This window comes from Diabrotica virgifera, chromosome 5 (genome assembly GCF_917563875.1).
Source record: "Diabrotica virgifera virgifera chromosome 5, PGI_DIABVI_V3a".
Lineage (NCBI taxonomy): Eukaryota > Metazoa > Arthropoda > Insecta > Coleoptera > Chrysomelidae > Diabrotica > Diabrotica virgifera.
This window is the reverse complement of record NC_065447.1, coordinates 57,610,791-57,631,862: the sequence shown is the minus strand read 5'-3', so window position 1 is coordinate 57,631,862 and position 21,072 is coordinate 57,610,791. Positions and strand designations below refer to the sequence as shown.

General features: G+C 33.8%; 1 protein-coding gene across 2 annotated transcripts in view; it reads right to left on the bottom strand.

Moving 5' to 3' along the window:
• Positions 1–5,652: 5,652 nt before the first annotated feature.
• The window catches only part of LOC114330487 (unconventional myosin-XV), a 368,864-nt gene continuing 353,444 nt past the window's right edge, over positions 5,653–21,072 (bottom strand). For both annotated transcript variants that reach the window (XM_028279830.2, XM_028279831.2), the window contains exons 21-23: positions 18,775–19,151; positions 17,412–17,615; positions 5,653–10,450 (exon numbers count right to left, since the gene is read on the bottom strand). In XM_028279830.2, coding sequence (XP_028135631.1) covers positions 9,763–10,450; positions 17,412–17,615; positions 18,775–19,151 — 1,269 coding nt within the window. In that variant the 3' untranslated portion in view covers positions 5,653–9,762. The remainder of the gene's footprint in view (positions 10,451–17,411; positions 17,616–18,774; positions 19,152–21,072) is intronic.

Below are 21,072 nucleotides of genomic sequence, written 5' to 3'. Positions count from 1 at the left end.
TTATTAAAAACTAAGGAAAATTCAAAGAAGGCTTCATTCAACAAAAAGTCATATTTTGTTATCAGAGAAAAATCATTGTTTGCAGAAAGAATTAGGGTGCCTCCATGAGCTGAGTTTGGACGATCATACCTAGCAATTGTGGTATAATTCTCTACAAAAAAAGGCTCGTTGACTGCAAGCCAGTGTTCTGTAACAGCAACTATCTGGGGAAATCCTAATTCCTCTAGAAACAAAAACAATTCGTCAGTTTTATTTCTTATAGAACGAATATTAATCAGAACCATACTAAAGTTGTCATCACTAAAATTATTCGAGGTTTCTAGTTCCTCAGAACACGTCGTATTATTTAAAAATTTCGTCTTGGAGAGCTAGTGGAATAATAATTTCGGTGACATTCCCTTGATTTTTGCAGGTGAATAATTCTTTCCGAAGTGAGAAAAGACCTAAAAGCAGCAAGATCAGCGTCTACTTCATCTGCACCGATTCCATAAGCATCGTTGAATTCTAGAAGAATTTTTCTTAGATCTTCATTCTTAGTCGGAAGTCCTTCGGAAGCCAGAAAGAGTTTAACACTTGTGTTGGTATACCCATCATAAAATACTGATGCAGGTTGGTCGTGTAGAAAAGCAAGATGAATTTTAATGGCCTTCAAGATATCCGGTTCCCTTAATCTGGCTAAAAGATATCGACTATTCGAGTTATTGGTCAATCTAACTCTTGGTGGGGTCAAAGGATCCAGATTTATCGATGGTTCAAAAGTATCCTTCTTAATGAAATTAATATGAGAACGGAAAGGATCTTTAGATTTGCACATTGCAATGGCCTGCTTGTCTGTCAGTATATTTGTGGTATCAACTTCATTCTTGTTGTTACTTGGAATGGTAATTGGATTTTCCAAGTTAACCGTGCTTCTGATGTTCTTCTGATTTATATCTGTCTCAGATGAAGTCGTTGGTTCGGAGTATAAGGATTCTGTAGACCACTTAACGTTTACACCCGGTGGCCAAATTTCTTTATTAAATAATAAGTCAATAGATGTTTTAGACTTAATACCTATTTTGAATGAGGAGCCAGTATCTGAGTTGGCATCTTTAAGGAGGGCGTAACATCTTATAAATTCCTTGATACCTAGCTTCTCTTTAATGTAATGAACTACTTGTATAGGTGTGTATATTGGGGCTAAGTTGCTAATGACGACAAAGTGACATTTATCTTGTGCAATTTTTGTTTTTTTTGACTGTACTGGTTTCAAAATGCTGGGTGTCTTCAGTTTGGGTACTTGAAGTGGCATATACTATGTTTTTCTTCGATACCTCTTTCTTCGTTGGTATAGTAGGTAGTTTGTTGGAAAGATTACACATTTGATTAGATATTTCACTGATGTGTGAAGAGAGCCTCTCTAATCCCAACTTTATCTCAGATGAATGTGTATCTTGGACTTGTATTTTAATCGTGTCATTTGAACAGCCGAAAAAAACTGACGATATATTGAAAATATCTTGTTCCATCTGCCTTACAGATTTTAAAAGATACTCAGGATTTAACAAGTTATTTAATTTATGAATCTCGTCAATTTTTTTTGTAAGATAGTCTAATTTGTCGTCATTTTTTGCTAATAAATCATATGTCTCTATAAATACAGGCAAATTATCTGTGAGTTTTTTAGTAACTTGAAGTAAGGCGTCAAAGTTCTCTTGTGGTATTTGATTTTTTGTTAAATTTGTTAATTTTTCATTTAAACATCTGAGGCTAGGTGAATCACATAATGTACAGAAATATTTTAAATGGGCATTTTTTGGATCTAGTAGAGTTTTTGAGACGGTTTTATTGAGACCAGAACACTTGAGACAAAAATATCGTCTACAGTCCCCATGACAACGTATCTTATATTTGTCGTTTTCGGAAAATTCATTCAAGCAAATATCACAATTGTAGATCATGGTGGTCAAGGTTAAGCAATATTTAATTGGGTCGTTGAATGTTAAAAAAGTAAACAAAATGTAGAATAGTCAAACAAATCTGGTAACACTTACAACGAATTTAGTTACACAACACTCCAAAACAATAACAAAAACACTTAAACAAATTTGAGTAAGTCGGTCGTGATGACAACCAAAACAAAACACAACTGGTCACATCGACGACTGAAAACGAACTGCATTTTTTCTACTTTTTTTCAAAGCCCCTCTTTTTTTTTCTTCTGCATATATTCTAGTCGCTTGTATTCTCTTTTCATTATAAATTTCTCTGCTATTTCATATACATTTATACAATGAGGGGGGAAGTATGCTTCATACAACCTGAACTTCTCCACATATTGTGAGGCGCATCTACGGTCGTCTGGTGATGCGAATCCAGCTGCCCGGTACAGTAATGGTAGAGGGGTAGGCTTCATACAACCGGTAATTATTCTACATGTTTCATTTAACGCCGTGGTGACTTGTTGGGCGTGTCTAGATCTATCCCAGACGGGACAAGCATAATCCCCTGTTGAGAAACATAAGGCCTCAGCTGTTGACTTTAAAACCTGGGGGTTTGCACCCCACTTGCTCCCTACAAGTTTCCGGAGAAGGTTATTTCTCGTAGAAACCTTTTGTCTTTTGTGCTCTGACATTGGAATTTATATGTTAGTGACCGGTCTAGTATCACTCCAAGATATTTGGGCCTATCAGTATGTTTCAAGCGTTGTCCCTCCCAAGAAACTATCAGTTGTACATGTGCCAGATGGTTGTTGAATGGAATGCATATACTTGGGTTTTAGTAGGGTTTGGCTTTACTAAGTTTTGTTTGTAGTAAGTTAACATCATGTTTAAAGCCTCTTCCATTGTCGACTCTACTTCTGTGTTTTCCCCTTTACGGCGACACCAAGGTCGTTAGGGTAAACAAAACCCCCTCAGTCTGGGTGTGCATTGGTTGGTCGTTGGTGTAGATGTTAAATAGGGACGGCACCAGAACGCTTCCTTGAGGTAGGCCATTTTTTATGTTCTCAATCTACTCTTCTTTTTATTTAGCACAACGTAATTTACCTGGCCTGAAGTCTGCTTGTTGTGGGATTACTTTTGCATCTAATTTTTCCTGGATGGTCTTCAGAATGAGGCGTTCATACAATTTATATAAATGGCATAGCAGAGATATCGGATGGTAGCTAGTCGGTAGTTCAGTGTCTTTCCCAGGTTTGAGAAGGGCTACTACTTTTGATTTACGCCACAGTTTTGGAATCTGGTAGGTAGAGCGACATATGTTAACTAGATCGAGCACTCATTGTCTCGCTTTTTGTTCGTTTTAAATGTGTTTTATCTGCTCTGTTAGGATTTCGTCCACCCCAGGTGATTTTACATTGTTCATAAGATCCATGCCATTTTTGAGCTCTTCGATGTTAAATGGATTTAGCAAAAGAATTGATTCCTGTTTTTGAATTCTTATAATCTTTGGCGTTTTGCAACGATGGTTTGCTTTACCATTCAGAAGCAGTTGGTGGGCTATCTGATTTGGCGTTATTGCACATGGCTCTTTCAACAATGTGGGATCACCGTTAAGTTTTCTAATCATATTCCAAAGCTTGCTTACTACTGTGCGTCATATCCATTTTACTAAATGTCTCGCTCCACCGTTCTTGTCTTAAGGCGCTTAGTATTTGCTGCAATCTCTCCCCTATCTCTGTCGTAACTTCGCTAAATGCGTCTTTACTACATTCTTTGCTGTATTTTGTCATTACGTCTTTTGCTTCGTCTCTCAGACCAGATATGTAATGTTGACATCATCTGGGTTTCTGGGTATGTGTTTACATGAGGTTCGTTTTACAAATTTGCTGAACGCATCATAGTTTTTGGGGATCGGGACTATGTTTTTCACTTGTGTTTCCAATTAATCAGTATATTTTTCCCAGTTCGCTTTTTTTAAATTAAACCTACGTTTGAAAGGTATTTTGAGAGGTTTTATCGCGCTGTATACGTTATTCTCACGGGCCTATGTTGTGTCTTTGGTATATGCTTATATACCTTTCTAACGCAACGGTCCTCTAAAGACATGCTGATGAAGGTGAGATCCGGGTTGTAACCTTTCTTCCATATTTTGCTTTGGAACAAATAGGGCAGTTTTGGGTCATGCAGCATTGCCAGGTTGTTTTGTTCAGTCCAAGATTCCACAAGATCTTCATTTTTATTAGTTGAGACGTAGCCCCAATGAACATTATGACTATTAAAATCCCCGAGAATGCATCCGGATATTTTAGAAGCGAATCTCAAAAAACCAATCTCTAGGGAAATGCTTATATACAGATGTCACTATGCAGGCTCCAATTTCGACGGTCAGAATTTCAATGTCATTGTAGCATGCTTTTTCAGCTGATGTTATATCAATATCTCTCCTCTCGAAGATGACATTTCCATGTTTTTGCACTTGGATGTTCAATGCAGGGCCGGATTTAAGGCAGTGGGGGCCCCTGGGCAGATTTGGTGTGGGGGACCTACCTCCTACCATTAAAAAAAATTGATCTACTTTTATAAATATAATTTTAAATAATAAAAAGTAGACGAGCTGTAACTTGTTACAGTAATATATTAAAAATAATAGTAAGATGTATGGTTAAAGTCCTGGAACTTTTCGAGATATTTTAATTGAAAATTTCTTGAGTATGTGGGGCATATCTAGATTTTTAATTAACTTAAATTTTGAGAATGACCTCTATCCACTGCAGTTAGTTCGCATCAGAACTAAATATAAACAAAGTGTAACCTCAACATTTGGAAAAGCATAATTCATATTCTTTTCTTTTAGCAATTGGTACATTTGAAGTTCTTGGCTTATATTTCATTTAATACGTTTTGATCCATCAGATGTACAATTTCCTCACATATAGTTGATGAAAAATAGTTTACATGCCCGCTTCGAGGATTTGAATATTTTTTTAAAATATGGTGCTTCAAAAATTGATCATATTCAGCTAATAACTTGAGTATTCCCAATTAATTTTCATTTTATGATGAACTTGACAACTCATTTTCGCTGCGGAATGCTAAATCTCGTTTACAAATAAACTTTATAACACGAAAATTAGTCTTAGAGTTACCATTTTCCAATAATAATTCTTTACTTCTTAGGCCTGTTTTGCTATTTCAGTATCAATACGCCCAATTCTTTCGTGTTCTTTAGACATTTCGTGATCCATAAGCCTATTACCTGCATGTTTCCAATCACAAAATCCTCTGTGACTAAAATATGTACGAACACTACATAACAATTTACAAACGAAGCAATACACTCACCCGGTGGAAGGTGAAAAACATAACCATGAACAATTATATTATCACTCCTACACTCCTTCATTTTATACATGTCATACATTGTCGAATTCCTTCATCTCCTGTCTATCTATTTAAATGAACCTCTTATGTTTGGGTCTTTGTGGGGGCCCCCTAAATGTAGGGCAGCCTGCCCCCCTTAAATCCGGCCCTGGTTAAATGGTAAGCTACATTCCCTCAACGCTAGGTCTATGTGCTGATATGTCACGGTGAGTCTCCTATCCTACATAATATATCACATTTGTCTATTTTACACAGTTCAGACAAAATTTTCTGTTTATTACAAGTAATGCCCCAATGTTTATCGTTATCATGTTGGGAATTAAAAAAGTGGGGAATTAAAAATCAAACAGATTATAAAATATTTTTATTGCTTATTTTCTTACACCACTACGGGGGAAATATGTAACAAATTTTAAAATAGAAAAACAATAATTACAAAAGTATTATCGAAAAAAAAACAAATAGAATCTCCTATCTATCTAAACTATAAATCAGATTAATCAAAATGGATCTATGGTTGTACAAATTTTGATGTTATTAAACTGTATCATACAATACATGAACCTAAGACAAATGTTTGATACGAATAATTGTCAGAATATACTTTTCATAGGTATCTTAAAATAATATCATTTCCTAACAGAACATTAGTATTTTACATGGTGACTTATACTTTATATAATTATGAAATAAATATTTAACACGTAACATATAACATAAACATTTAACTTTTTCTCAAATATAACCTTTACATATTGTTGAGATTGGATTGTAAATATAAAATTGCTGCCTTTGAGATACGAGTATAACATTTAAAGATAGACATACAAGAAAACAAATATGTAATATAAAGGCTTAATTTGTTTACTTCCAACCATTAAACCATTAAAACTCAAATTAATATAATATATTAACCAACCTCAAATATTAACCAACCACATTCAAGAAACTACTGAAGAATGATAATAGATTTTACTAAATATTTTTATTAAGCCTTCTCCTTCCTTCTATATACTAGTGCAACCTAAATGTTCTTCAATCGTCATCATTAGCATCATCAACATTAACATAGCAGCCCTTAAAGGGTCTCGACCTTCTCAAGCTTTGGTTTAACTGCACTTCTACTGATCTCCTTAGAGCAGCGGTATCGAAAGTGCAAATTGCCAAGATGATTGCCGACCTTCTTAGAGGAGATGTCACATGAAGAAGAAGAAGGCATTCCTAATTGAATTAAAAAAAAACATGTGAAATTGTTTGTAAAAAAAATCATAGCATAAAACGTAAACCATAAGAGTCTTATGGTCTAATCATTCTCAAAGAATGAGCCAGGTAGACATTTCGGACATACAAATTGAATCTAACCATTTGCTTATTTACACAATTGAAATGACTACAGACAAGAATGCTTAGGTCACAGTCAGTGACCTGTATTGATGTTGTTCTGGTACGCCTATGTTTTACGAGTACGAGTATCTTATTGATTTAGACAACGCATTTAACAAAGCACTGTACCAAAATATCACGTATATACTATCAGAATCTAAATTAGACGATAAACATATTCTTCGACATAACCACGATAAAGGATATAAATTAGGTATCAATCTTTCGCACGATGGAACATTAGACAAAGTCATATGAGAAAGAAATACGGCAGGTAGAAAAACCATCACAATGTTAAACAGTATTTTATGGGACCAATACACCAACAAAGAAAATTAAAAGAGGATATGTGAGTCTACAGTGAAAAGTACCAATTTATCTACAGTTGCAAGGTTTGGTCACTGAAATAAAGAATACTGGCAACGCTGCGAGTAACGGAAATAGATTTTTGGAGGAGAGTAGCAGCAAGATCTGGGAGAGAAAGGATTACCAACGAACGCGTTAGAAAAATAATGGGAATCAAACAATCAATCACGGATGACTAATCAACAAAACAACTTATCTGGTTCGGACATACACAAAGAATGCATGAACAACGAATATCAAAGGAAATACTAAAATGACAACCAGAAGAAAAGGAAGGAATAGACGACGAGCTGAGAGAAAGAAACATATAAGAGGACCTATGGAACAACCGGCTGAAGTGGCGATTGGAAGAAAAATGGCGGGGAACGTTATAAACCGACATGTAGTAGTAGTATACAGTGATGACCGTGCTAATATCCGGCAAAATAGCGCAAAAGAGGGAAAACATATTAAGTTGTGAGATAAAAAGAAATGAAACTAGTCAAGCTGGGAAATTTAGCGATATTAACATTTAAATTCACATTATATTAATTGTTTCCCACCTTTACACGTATCAGATGAGTAGGTCAATTAAAACTGTCACTGTGACAATGGTAACTCGTCCGATACGTCTAAAGGTGGGAAACAATCAATATAATGTAAATTTTTAGGTTAATATCGCTAAATTTCCCAGCTCGACTAGTTTCATTTCTTTTATCTCACAACTTAATACGTTTTCTATCTTTTGTGCTAATTTGCCGGTTATTAGCGCCCTCATTACTGTATTATCTAGTAATTAGTTTTGGAAGTTTTTCATGTATGTCTACATTTGATGCTATCAAATTGGGTTTAATTGAATTAGAATTTCTTAAAAGCTACCTCAAGGTTTACAAATTTATAAAAGTCCAATCATCTTTGAGTATTTATTTCAAATTTCTTTTCCTCAATTGGTATAAAATGTGTTTGTATATATATGAGCTGTTTTGAATAAAGGTATTTAACTTTAAATAATATAATTTCAACAATAATTGAAACTAGAAAATAAAGTATTTCGTTTTTTATGATTACTGGACGTATACTTTTAGATACGTTTCCAAGATTTTAGAAATTTTGACTTTATCGAATACTATTCAAATTTAACTGAATAGATGACTATAAAAATAAATCAGCGGTACATAACTGACCTCTGTATATTTAAATCGTTACTAATATTTGAGCTTACGACGCATTCTTCAAATCCTGTTTTAGTCCCTTTACTCACGGTAAAATATTGCAAATCCTCCGAATTTTGAAGAATTACCTAGATTGACATAAAATTTGGCGTACACATAGCTAAGATGTCAAAAAGTGATATTGTGCCGATGTGTGCTTTTGTCCTAGGGGTGAATTTCACCCCTTCTTGGCGGTAAAAAAAATTTACTTTTCGAGATATTTGAGAGTGGAGTTGTTCATATTTCAACAAAGAAAAAACGTTTTAGACGGTTTTTCGCAAATAACTCAAAACGTAAGTATTTTACCGAAAAAATATTCATATCAGTAATATAGCTTATAAAAAAATGAAAAAAATAGTGTATGTATGAGATCTGTAGATACAGAGGAAGCAAAGTTGTAGCTAATGAAAAATAGGTTTCGTCAAATTCCAAATCGAATATTTTAACGTGAAAAAAAACCAAACAGTGAAGCACTTTTCGGGAAACACTTATCACAACTTTTTTAGAGTGTTTAAAATAATGTTTATTCTTGTTTTTTAAAAAATATTCTAGCATCAAGTAAGCAAATTACACTTAAAATAAAGCTCAATAAAAATTTTAGGGTACCTATTTAAAAAAAAACATGCATTTTTTTTTTCAAAATTAAAAAAACTTTACTTTAAAACCAAATTTTTTCAAAAATATGACTTTGAAACAATTAAACTTATAAATCATGTATAAATTACAATACATAAGTAAAGTAACTTGTAAAGCAGTAACGAATAATTTCATTTGGAATGTAAATTAGGGAATGATTTTCACGATATTTTTAACAAAAAAGGGATCAACGTACCAATTTTGAGCGTAAATTGCTTACTTTTGATGCTAGAAACTTTTTTAAGAAACAAAAATAAATCTTTTCCTAAACACTTTAAAAAAGTTATGATGAGTTCTCGCCGAAAAGTGCTTAATTTTTTGGTTATTTTACGTTGAAATGTTTGATTTGGAATTTGACGAATAAGAGCCTATTTTTCATTACCTATATACAACTCTGCATCTACTGGATCTACAGACCTCACAGACAAACCATTTTTTCCCTTTTTTATAGATAAGCTATATTTTTGGTAACAAAGTTTTTTATTATAAAATATTTACTTTTTGAGTTATTTACGGAAAACCGTCGAAAAACGTGGTTCTTGTGTTGAAAAATGAACATATTTGTATTCACTAGCAAATATCTCGAAAAGTATTGACTAAGTGAAAAACCTTCTAGAAGAAATGTTGTAGAATTGGTCAATGTACCACTTTCGGACTTATTTTGAACGTATATTTTTCACCCCCTACAAGGGGGATTTGACTAACCCGCAGAACAAAAACACACATCGGCACAATATTATTTTTTTTCTTTGACATGTCAGCCATGTGTACGTATTTCATGTCAATCCAAGCGGTTTTTTAAAATTTGGAGCAAATACCGTGGGTAAATGGACTATTTAAATATTAACATATTACTAAAAAATATTGTACTTTTAACTAATTTTTTAACTATGAAGTCTCGTACTATGTTCCTGTTCCAAATTGATGTATTGTCTGACGAGTCTCGATATTTCATGCGCTTGCTCAGTTTGCAGCCTTGTAACTCTTTGTTGCAGCAGGTTACCACATTTCATGTCCAAAAATAATGCCCCATCTTCTGATCTGACCTTTCTTGTGCTAATAACTTCCGCATAAGGCCAGTGGTGAATGGTTTCGTGAGTATTCATATCCAAGAAATGTACTCCATTCTTATTTAGCGCTAAGATGTGCTCCTGTGAATTATCGCTTTCACCAATGACTCGTTTGACAGCAAAGAAGGAGCTGCCGAAAAGCGACCAGTTACTCAGAACCTGCAGCACACGATACTTAGCAGTAGAGACTGGAAGATTTGCAGCTTGTCCCCATGATGTTTGCACCAAAGCTAACCATTGAGCAGGTCTCGGTTCTCTAAGCGCCAAAACTGGTTTGGGTAATAAAAACTTCACTTCCTTCAGATTTGGAGAGTGGCCAAGATCTGCAGCTCTATGAAGCAAAGCGGCTATTAAAGACATATCTCTTACTATGCTAGACGGTAAATTTGGGCTGCCTAATCTGAGCAGTAGACCTTCTAAATAATCTGGCGCTACTTGATTGAATAAAACTTCTGTATACAGTGGACTAGAATCGTGTTTAAGGGGATGGTACCATACCGATCTGAAAGTAAAATTAGATATAGATTAGATATATGAAGATAAAAACGTAACATTATACAAATTGACATTAAATTGACATAATTTGAAAAACATATTTTAAGATCCCGCTCTTTATGACATTAATTATATATTTTTCTTTTTTCCCCATTTTTATATCTATTTGTTTCACCCATTTCTTATATACATCAGTCGGAATATTCAGTAATATAATTTATTTAAAATTCTCTATAGTTTGTTTTATTTTAAATGAACTAGGTACGAGCGTATCCTCCCTAGAGATATTCCGTGAAGACATGTTATAGATATGTTATATTAAAAAACTCTGTACCATTTTATAATAAACAAAATTCGTTAGCAAACTCTGACCAAATTAGTCTAGTTAGTATTTTTCATGTAAACACCCAAAGTTTAATAAACAAAATAGATCAGCTTAAGAGGATCGGTACGTATTTTCGGCTGCAATGCTATTCAAATGGGGATTCATTTTATTCGAATCCTGAGAAAACTAATAAGTATTTTTGAAAAATTTAAACGCAGAATGAAAGATCACGTTATTAGCGAGGGCCGAAAGTCCCTGAGAACTTCTATAATGTTTATTTTAATAAGTTACAGGGGTGAAAAACTAAGAGAAAATTTAGTGTGATTTTTAATTTCAAATATATCATTCAAAATAAACTTTTTATTTATTCTAAGGGACTTTCGGCCCTCGGTAATAATTTAGTCTTTCATTCTGCGTTTAAATTTTTCAAAAATATTTATTAGTTTTTTCAGGATTTGAAAAAAATAAACACAATGCCGTGGTAATATTTTCCAAATCTATCTTTGTCTTACAACGCACTCAGCCGAATATAATATTGCCAGCATATATTGTCAGTCAGACACTGACAATCAGTGACAATTTTAAATATTTGACATTGCATCGGGAATATGTTGAGTTATTGATTAAATATTATTGAAATATAGTGTATTTGATAAATAATTGATTTAAGACGTGAACTTAATAAAAAGTTATTTATTGTGTATTATTTGTGGAAGATCCAAGCAGAGAATACATCAGGATAATATATTCTGTGATCCAAGTATTTTGTTGTTAAAGATGTTCAAAATTGGAAGCGTTCCATAACAATATATTATTAAAAAATCACTTTTCCTCTTTTCTCGATTGAGTATTAGTCTTTGATGTACAAATAAATTATTACAATCACTGAATACATAGTTAGTGAAAAATTATCACATTTATTAACTGAATTAATAATTTCCAATTATAAAAATAACAGTTATCCAAGAACATTCAAAACCCATCTCTTTAAATTAATGATGACATTTTCAAGTAAAATGACATTCTAGTAATGTTTACATATCCATACCAGTGTGAATTTTACTACGCGTAATTTGCCGTGTAAAGACAGAAAAAGTAGGGATACACGTAAAATATTTGCGAATTATGTACCCATAGCCTTAATGTTTTTTTGAAAAATAAAAGATACAATATATTATGTTTCTCTGAACATTGGCTCAGAGAAAACGAATTAACAACATTAAAGTTTGATGGGTACTTTTTGTCAACTTTTTTCTGTCGGAAGGTAAGAGAACATGGAGGTGTTGCAATTTTTAGCGATAATAAATTTTCTACACGACCAGTTTGTTTGAATGATATATCATGTGAATATGAGGGTGAATTTTGTGCTTTAGAAATTACAGATATTAAAACTATTCTAGTAACAGTGTATAGAACCGGAAATGGGAATTTTAAAATATTTCTAGACCTTTTTGAAAAGTTATTGGTGTTTTGCTCTGCTAATTTTTTGGAAATAATAATAATTGGGGATTTCAACATTGATTTTAAAAAATCTTCTAATGAACTCAGAATTTTCCGTGATCTAATTTCTACTTTTGGCTTAACAATAAATATTAATGAATATACTAGAATAACAACTAGATCAGCAACTTGTTTAGATAACATCTTAACAAACATAAACAGTGGGATAGTTGGTTGTGGAATTGTGGACCCATGTATCTCTGATCATCTTGCTCAATTTATTAACTTAAAAATAAAATCTGAAAAAAATCATAGTGCAAATACATACACAAGACGTATAACGAGTAATGGCATACTGAAGTTGAAACATTCGTTAAATAACGTTGATTGGTCTTTAGCTATTTCTCTCAAAACAGCAACAGAATTAGCTCAATTTATTACTGAAATGTATCAAAAGTTAACTGAAATCAATTTTCCATTAAAAAAATTGCGAAGTCAGAATAAAGCTCCAATTTCTTGGTTTGATGACGAATTAAAACTTATGCGAGAAAATCTTTCCACAGTCAAGGTAATTGCTGACGTTACAAAAAATTATAGTGAATATAATAAGTTTAAGAAGCATTATAGATCAACAATATCATTAAAGAAAAAACTAGCTTATGGGTATTTCTTTTCAAATTCTGAAAATATATCTCGTGACAGTTGGAAAGTTATAAACTATCACAGAAATAAAGGTCAAAATAAAAAAGTTAGTCCTAGTACGATCTCATCAAACGATTTCAATAATTACTTTACTTCAGTAGCTAAAAATATTAGAGGTTCTTTCAGTTCTACAAATGAAAATGTAGCTATAGATATTTTGAAAGATGTACACTCTCCTTGCCACTCTTTATTTTTACTACCTGTTACTGATATTGCCAAGATCTATAAAGCCAAGAGACGTCACAATTATCCTTGGTGATTTTAATTCCAAAATTGGGGAAGGAAAAAGCGGCAAATATGTAGGAAATTATGGTCTCGGGTTAAGGAACGAGAGAGGAGACCGAATGTTACAGTTCTGCCAAGAAAACGATATGATTATTTCAAACACATTTTTTAAACTCCCCAAAAGAAGGCTTTATACGTGGACATCACCTCAACATAACGCACAGAAAATAGTTAGGAATCAAATAGACTTTGTGTTGATAAATGAAAGATACAAAAACGGCATAAAATCGGTTAAGGCGTACCCAGGCGCAGATGTTTCCTCGGACCACAATCCCTTGATAGCGCGTGTAAGCATTAAACTTAAGAAACCTTCACAAAGGGTAAAACCAGATTACATAGATACCAGCCGCTTACAGAACTCAAAAATCAAAGAAGAATTAAAGAAACAGATAAATGGTAACCTAAGAATGTTGTCTACAAAGGAACCAAACACGCACGTGGAAAACAAGTGGCAAGACTTAAAAGAAGCCCTAATAAAACCCGCTCAGAATATCCTTAGCAGAGGAAATACGACAAAAAGACAAGAATGGATGACAGAGAAAATTTTAAGTCTCATGGAGGAACGAAGACAGTTTAAGGGAAAATGCAAACAAAAATACAACGAGATACACAAGCAAATTAGAGATGAAATAAGGTCAGCGAAAGAAAACTTTTACAAAAGAAAATGTGAAGAAATTGAAGAACTGCAATTAAAACATGATACGTTTAACCTACATAAAAAGGTAAAAGAATTGGCAGGTATACAAAAAAGGAAGCATTCCAATGTGCTATACAACGCAAATGGACAAATAATAACTGACCTACAAGAAAAGCTTACGACCTGGAAGAATTATATAGAAGAACTCTTTGCCGATGAAAGAGAGGATCATGATATTGGTAACATACAAGGTGAGGAAGGACCAAAAATCTCTAAAGAAGAAATACTATAAGCTATAAAAACAATGAAAAATGGCAAATCACCGGGTCCAGATGGACTTCCATCGGAACTTCTTAAGCTTGTGGAAGATGAAACAGTAAATGTTTTGGTTGACCTCTTTAACTGCATTTATAAAACGGGAGAAATACCTAAGGAATGGCTTCTGTCAACTTTTGTGACTATTCCAAAGAAAACAAACGCAAAACTGTGCACCGACCATCGCACAATAAGCTTAATGGGACACACACTAAAAGTATTTCTTAAAGTGATACATACAAGAATTCACAAAAAACTAGACGCTGACATCAGTGATACTCAGTTCGGGTTTCGAAACGGGCTTGGAACAAGGGAAGCACTATTTGCACTTAATATCATGTGCCAAAGATGCCTGGATGTTAACCAGGATATATATATGTGCTTTATTGACTACAACAAGGCGTTCGATAAAGTTCGCCACGAACACCTGATGAGACTGTTGGTAGAGAAAAACTTGGATAAAAGGGACCTCAGAATTATTTACAATATTTACTATAACCAGAAGGCGAATATTAGAGTAGAACGGGAAACAACCGAGGAACTCGAGATCAAAAAAGGCGTAAGGCAGGGATGCATACTTTCACCAACCTTGTTTAACTTATATTCAGAAGATATTATAAACAGAGCCCTTGCTGACCAAGATATAGGAGTTAAAATAAATGGCACTTTAATAAACAATTTGAGATACGCTGATGACACAGTATTAATAGCAGAAACCCCGGAAGATTTCCAAACACTGATAAACAGAATAGTAGAGTGCAGCGAAAAGTTCGGTTTATCACTTAACATCAAAAAAACAAAAATAATGATGGTGTCGAAATCTCCACAAAATTTTTCTGACATAACCGTACATGATCAAAGAATTGAGCGTGTTAGAAAATATAATTACCTGGGAACTGTGATTAATGAAAACAACGACAACTCTGAAGAAATCAAGATCAGAATAGAAAAAGCTAGAGCTACTTTTACCAAAATGAAAACAGTTTTATGCGGAAGAGAGCTAAGTTTAAATCTTAAAATTCGCCTGATGAGATGTTACGTGCTGTCAGTTCTTTTCTATGGAATGGAAGCTTGGACACTGAAAAAGATCGATACAAGGAAAATAGAAGCATTCGAGATGTGGATGTACCGCAGGATACTGAGAATATCGTGGACAGAGAGAGTGACAAACATGGAAGTGTTGCGAAGGATGCAGAAAGAAAAAGAACTTGCGCTTACTATTAAAAAGCGCAAACTGCAATACTTGGGACATATAATGAGGGGACAAAAGTACCAGCTACTACAATTAATTATTCAGGGAAAAATAATAGGTAAAAGATCCATTGGCAGAAGAAAACATTCATGGTTGAAGAATTTAAGAGATTGGTACAAGTGCAGCAGCTGCCAATTATTTAGATCTACGGTATCAAAAATGCGCATAGCCTTGATGATAGCCAAACTTCGGAACGAGGACGGCACCTGAAGAAGAAGAAGACTGATATTGAAATCAGAAATGTTTTGCGTGGCTTGAAAAATTCACATTGTACAGATTTTTATTTTTTAAACAAAAAAATAATTGTCGAAACTATTGATATTGTTATTGACAAATTAGTTTTACTTTATAATAATTGCCTTACTGAGGGGATTTTCCCTGATGTACTAAAAGTAACAAAAGTGTTGCCACTATTCAAAAAAGGGTCTTTAGATGAAATTGGAAATTACCGTCCCATCTCTATCATTCCCATTTTCGGTAAAATTTTTGAAAGCATTCTTAATACTCGTTTGATAGAATATCTAGATAAACACAAAATACTTCACTGTAACCAATATGGCTTTAGAAAAAAGTGCAGCACTACACAAGCTATACAGAAAATTGTGAGAGATATAGTCGACGGCATGGAGGAAGGTCATTTCGTGTCTTTGACATTGTGTGATTTATCCAAGGCTTTTGACTGTGTTTCGCATAAATTAATGTTGGAAAAAATGCATAAATATGGTATAAGGGGAACCACTCTCAATCTATTTAGATCTTATTTAACAAAAAGAAAACAGGCAGTTTTTCTTAATAATAGCTATTCTGATTTGAACACGGTCGAAAACGGGGTTCCTCAAGGTTCAATACTAGGACCCACTTTGTTTCTTATTTATCTGAACGATCTATTTCACTACACTTTTCCCATAAAATGTGTGTGCTTTGCAGATGATACCACTCTCATAAATACTGACATTAATCATCATAATTTGAAAATTAAAATAGATAGTGATACTCAGAAAGCAAAAAACTGGTTTTTGCATAATGGTCTGAAGCTAAATGAAGACAAAAATCAGAATTTGATGTTTAGTTCTGACCGAAAGTATATCTTAGGAAATAGTGTTAAACTCTTAGGAATTTTCCTAGATGATAATTTGGACTGGAGTGCTCATACAGACTACTTAAGTTCTAAACTTGCTACAACTATATTTTTGATACGCAACTTAGTTTTTATGATCCCTAAAAGTACCCTTAAAATGATCTACTTTGCACTGTTCCATAGCCATTTAAAGTACGGAATAACTGTTTGGGGTGGCTCTTGTCACGCAGACAGAATTTTTAAGTTACAAAAGAAAGTAGTGAGGATACTTGCAGAAGCAGAGTATAGGGAACACTGTAAACCTTTATTTCAGAAGTTAGATATTATGTCACTACCTTCACTCTATATATATGAGACGCTGATTGAAATTCATTCCAACAAAAGTAAGTTTAACATAAACTCCAACTTCCATGATCACCATACAAGATCGAGCGATGATATTAGAGCACAACGTTTTAGGTTGACGAAAAGTATAAAAAACTCAACTGATGTTAGTTTGTACGATTTTTTGCCAGATGAAGTAAAAAGTCTTCATTTACAGTCGTTTAAAAATAAAATAAAATCACACTTTTTAAAACATTGTTTTTACACAAAGACAGAGTACTTAGGTACCGCTTCTAATACATTATAATAAGTACACTAGTTTGGTCAGGGTTTTTTGCCAATTATGACGATATTTCATGTTTTTAAGTTTATTTCATGTCTTTACGTTTTTACATAGTGTGTTAAATTGTTTAAATTTGTTAGTACCTGTTTGTATATCTGTTCATTATAATTTATAATATTTATCGTTTAAATTTTGTCAAAATTTTATAATGTAGGTACGTACTCTTTTGACTTGTCAAAAACAAAAGAAATTTTGTATATTTGATGAAATAAATTCTATTCTATTCTATTCTATTCTAGATAATGCTTAAATTAAAATAGTGTTTACCTGCAGAATATTAGATAAAATGGTTGAGCAGCTTTATGTAGTTCTGTAGTAACATCCAAGATATATTCATCAGCGGCCAAAGGCATGGTAAACGCGTCACCTTGTACTATGCAGTATAGACTAAACTCTTGTTGTTCTACTTCACTGGTAACGCCGATGAGGCCGCACAACTCACTGATTACGTCAGCTACCACTGTGCTACACCTGGAAATTATTAAAACATAATATATTGTAGTATACATACATACATATACATTGCATATACATAGATTACATATAGGTATTGTAATAGTAAATGGTTCAATTCGAAGAACGTAAAATACACTGCCGGGCATAAAATCATGGCTTAATTCGAAGTTATTTTAGAAATTTTTATTTTTTTCGAATTTTTTTTTGTCAACTAAAATATACTTTACTGATTATAATGATAAAAGTAATGAAAATGAACAATTTTACTTTGATATTCAGAGTAAAGAGTATCAATTTTAATTTGTTGTAGTTTTTTGAAATAAAAAAAAAAATAGAAACGTCGGTATCTAGTGTTGTTTATTCCGGCAGTGATAACTGCTTGAATATGACAAGGCATGCTTTGCATGCATCCGACCTTACTTATTGAATATCTTTGAAGTATAAAAACACATAAGATTTTTTTTTGAATCATAGTCAGGTTTAAAAGGGTTAAAGTGATCTTATCAAAAGAAATCTTGGTTTTTATTGATACCTCCTTGATGTTCCTTCTAGCTGCAACAAACTATTTATTTTTACACTTTAAATTGTTTGGAACCGCAATAAAAATCTTGTCAAAAATCTTGCTTTTAGATGTATTTACACACCCAGATACAAAACATCACTTTGCAAACTGGTCACACTTTGCAAATAAGTATACAAAACAAGTTGTCGATCAAAGCCGATACAACTGCTGACGTCACACACAGTAACCTCGCAGCAAGGAGCCGTTTTTCTAGCCTCCAAAACAATCGACATTATGAATTAATTTATCTTAAAAAATATATATTTTCAAACAATTTTAAGATTGCTATGTTTTTATATACACACTTCATAATCTATTGAATTTAACTGTATTTAAAAATTAGTGAACATCCCTATTATTTATTTATTTGAGTAGACTAAAAGCAGCTAATAATGATGAAGATGAAGATAACTGCTAACAAATTATCTACATAATTATCTACCAGTTTTTCCTATATTTTTTCTTTACAGGGATTCTTTTGTCATATATTTTAAAAGTTACATTTTAAATACATAAAAAAATTACTTTGGTTCCATATAGGTGTGATTGTATATACTTTTTTTATCAACTAGTTTAATTTCTACAATACTAAAAACGGTAAACACGGCTTACCTTGTATTAACAACCCTTTCAGCACCACCTGGTAACCTATATATTTGTCTCCTAGCACTCCTACCAGCACTGACCGCCGTCACTTCTTCTACCGAAGGCACGTTCTTTCTTCCACCGCATCTTTGGGTCTTCCTTAGATTAGACAAACACACAGCTGCAGTTCCGTGACAGATCCGTCTCCGGTCATTAGCGGCACTCGTCAAATGCTCCATAAGGAAGGGAAGAAGAACGTCAGAGCACGCAAAGTAGGCTGCTACTATAGATAGCAGTCGCCAGGCTCGTTGGCATGATTCTGGATGCGGTGATTTGTTGCTGGTGGTTTGTTTCATTAGCTGACAGTAGACTTCATCGCGAAGTTGGATGAATTTGTGGCAGTGCTGTAACAAATTAGTTACAATTTTAATCAAATATTTATGTTAGATATTTTTTATACATAAGTACCGTCTGCAGTACCTTAAAACTTTAGTCGAAAAGTCTATCAAATCTAATAGACCCGTCGTTCTTATTTTTGTTGACTTTTACAAAGAAATTTTTATAATGGAAATAGATGCTATCTTAAGAGTAATATCAGAAAGTATACATCACAGGTGTGCGAATATTATTTGAAATATACACGAAAATGCAAGAACGGTTTCACTGCATGACTTATAAAATCTGAAAATAAAACTAAGATTAAAGCAAATAAGATTAAAGCAAGACAATCAAATATCTCACATTTCTCAACAAATAAACACTATGATACAAGTCGGCAACAGATGCCTTTATGCTCTTTAAAATTTTATTAAATCGAAACAACTAACAAGACGTTATTATCATTCAACCCGGATTTATCCACTGCTGAATATAGGTATCCCTCAGTCTTCTCCATGCATTTCTGTCCAGTGCTGTCTGCATCCAGTTTCTGTCGATCCGTTTGATGTCATCAGACCATCTGGTTGGCGGACGACCCCTACTTCGATATGCTGCTTGTCTTGGTCTCCAGTGCATTATTCGCTGTGTCCATGTGTTATTCGATATTATAGCTATGTGTCCAGTCTAACAAGACGTACAAATAAACAACTATATAAAACAATACGACCCGTAGTGATGTATGGCAGCGAAACGTGGACGATAACAGAGGCAAGCGAAGAGGGACTACGTGTTTGGGAAAGAAAAATCCTAAGGAAGATCTCTGGGCCTGTGCTTGATGAAGCAGCAGACGCCAACATCATAAAATAAATAAAGTCCAGAAGATTCCAATAAGCAGGACACCTCAGAAGACATTCTGACCAAAGAACAGTAAGGCTGACATGGGAAAAAGTCCCAACTTAAGAAGACCACGTGGACGCTCTCGACTCCGGTGGCGAGATAATGTAAAATGTAGCAGGAGATCTGAAAGCTACGGGCGTGGAGAACTGGATAGAGATTGCCCAAGACAGAGAAGAGTAGAGGCATGTTGTTGAGTCGGCTTCTTCTTCTTTAGGTGCCGTGTCTGTATTCAGACGTTGGCCGTCATCATGTTTACAATTTCCTGAAATCTCTCTCTATCGGCTGCTGCGCGAAATAATTCTTCTACTGTGCAGCCACACCATTGTCTAATATTACGCAGCCATGAAAGTTTCTTTCGACCAATCCATCTCTTTCCCTCCACTTTTCCTTGTATTATAAGGCGAAGCAGATGGTATTTAGGTCCTCTAATTATATGGCCAAAGTATTCTGTTTTTCTCCTCTTTATGATGCTTATGAGCAGACGTTCCGAATTCATCATTTGAAGAACATCTTCATTGGAAGTGTGTGAAACCCACGATATCTTTAGGATTCGCCGATAGCACCACAATTCGAATGCTTCTATTTTGTTTAGCATTGTGGTTTTTAACGTCCATGTCTCACAACCATACAATAGGATAGACCACACATAACATTTCAGCACCTTCTTTCGAATATTCATCGACAGGTTTCTATTACATAAAACTGGTTTCCAGGTCATAAAAGCCTTCCGTGATATTTCGATCCTAGTTATTATCTCTTCATCAGAGTCACAATTTACATTTAACCAGCTGCCAAGGTACTTGAAATGATTTACCCGTTCTAACTCCTCTCCATCAAGAGAAAGCTGACCTTGATCTATATTAATCTTTCCAACTACCATCCACTTTGTTTTTAAAATATTGATTTTAAGGCCTCTCCGATAGCTTGCTTCACTGACTAGATTTAGTGATTTAGTAGTGTCTGAAGATCTTGTAAATTTTCAGCAAGAATGGCTATATCGTCAGCGTATCTAATATTGTTGATTACTTCTCCGCCTAGCCTTACTCCCTC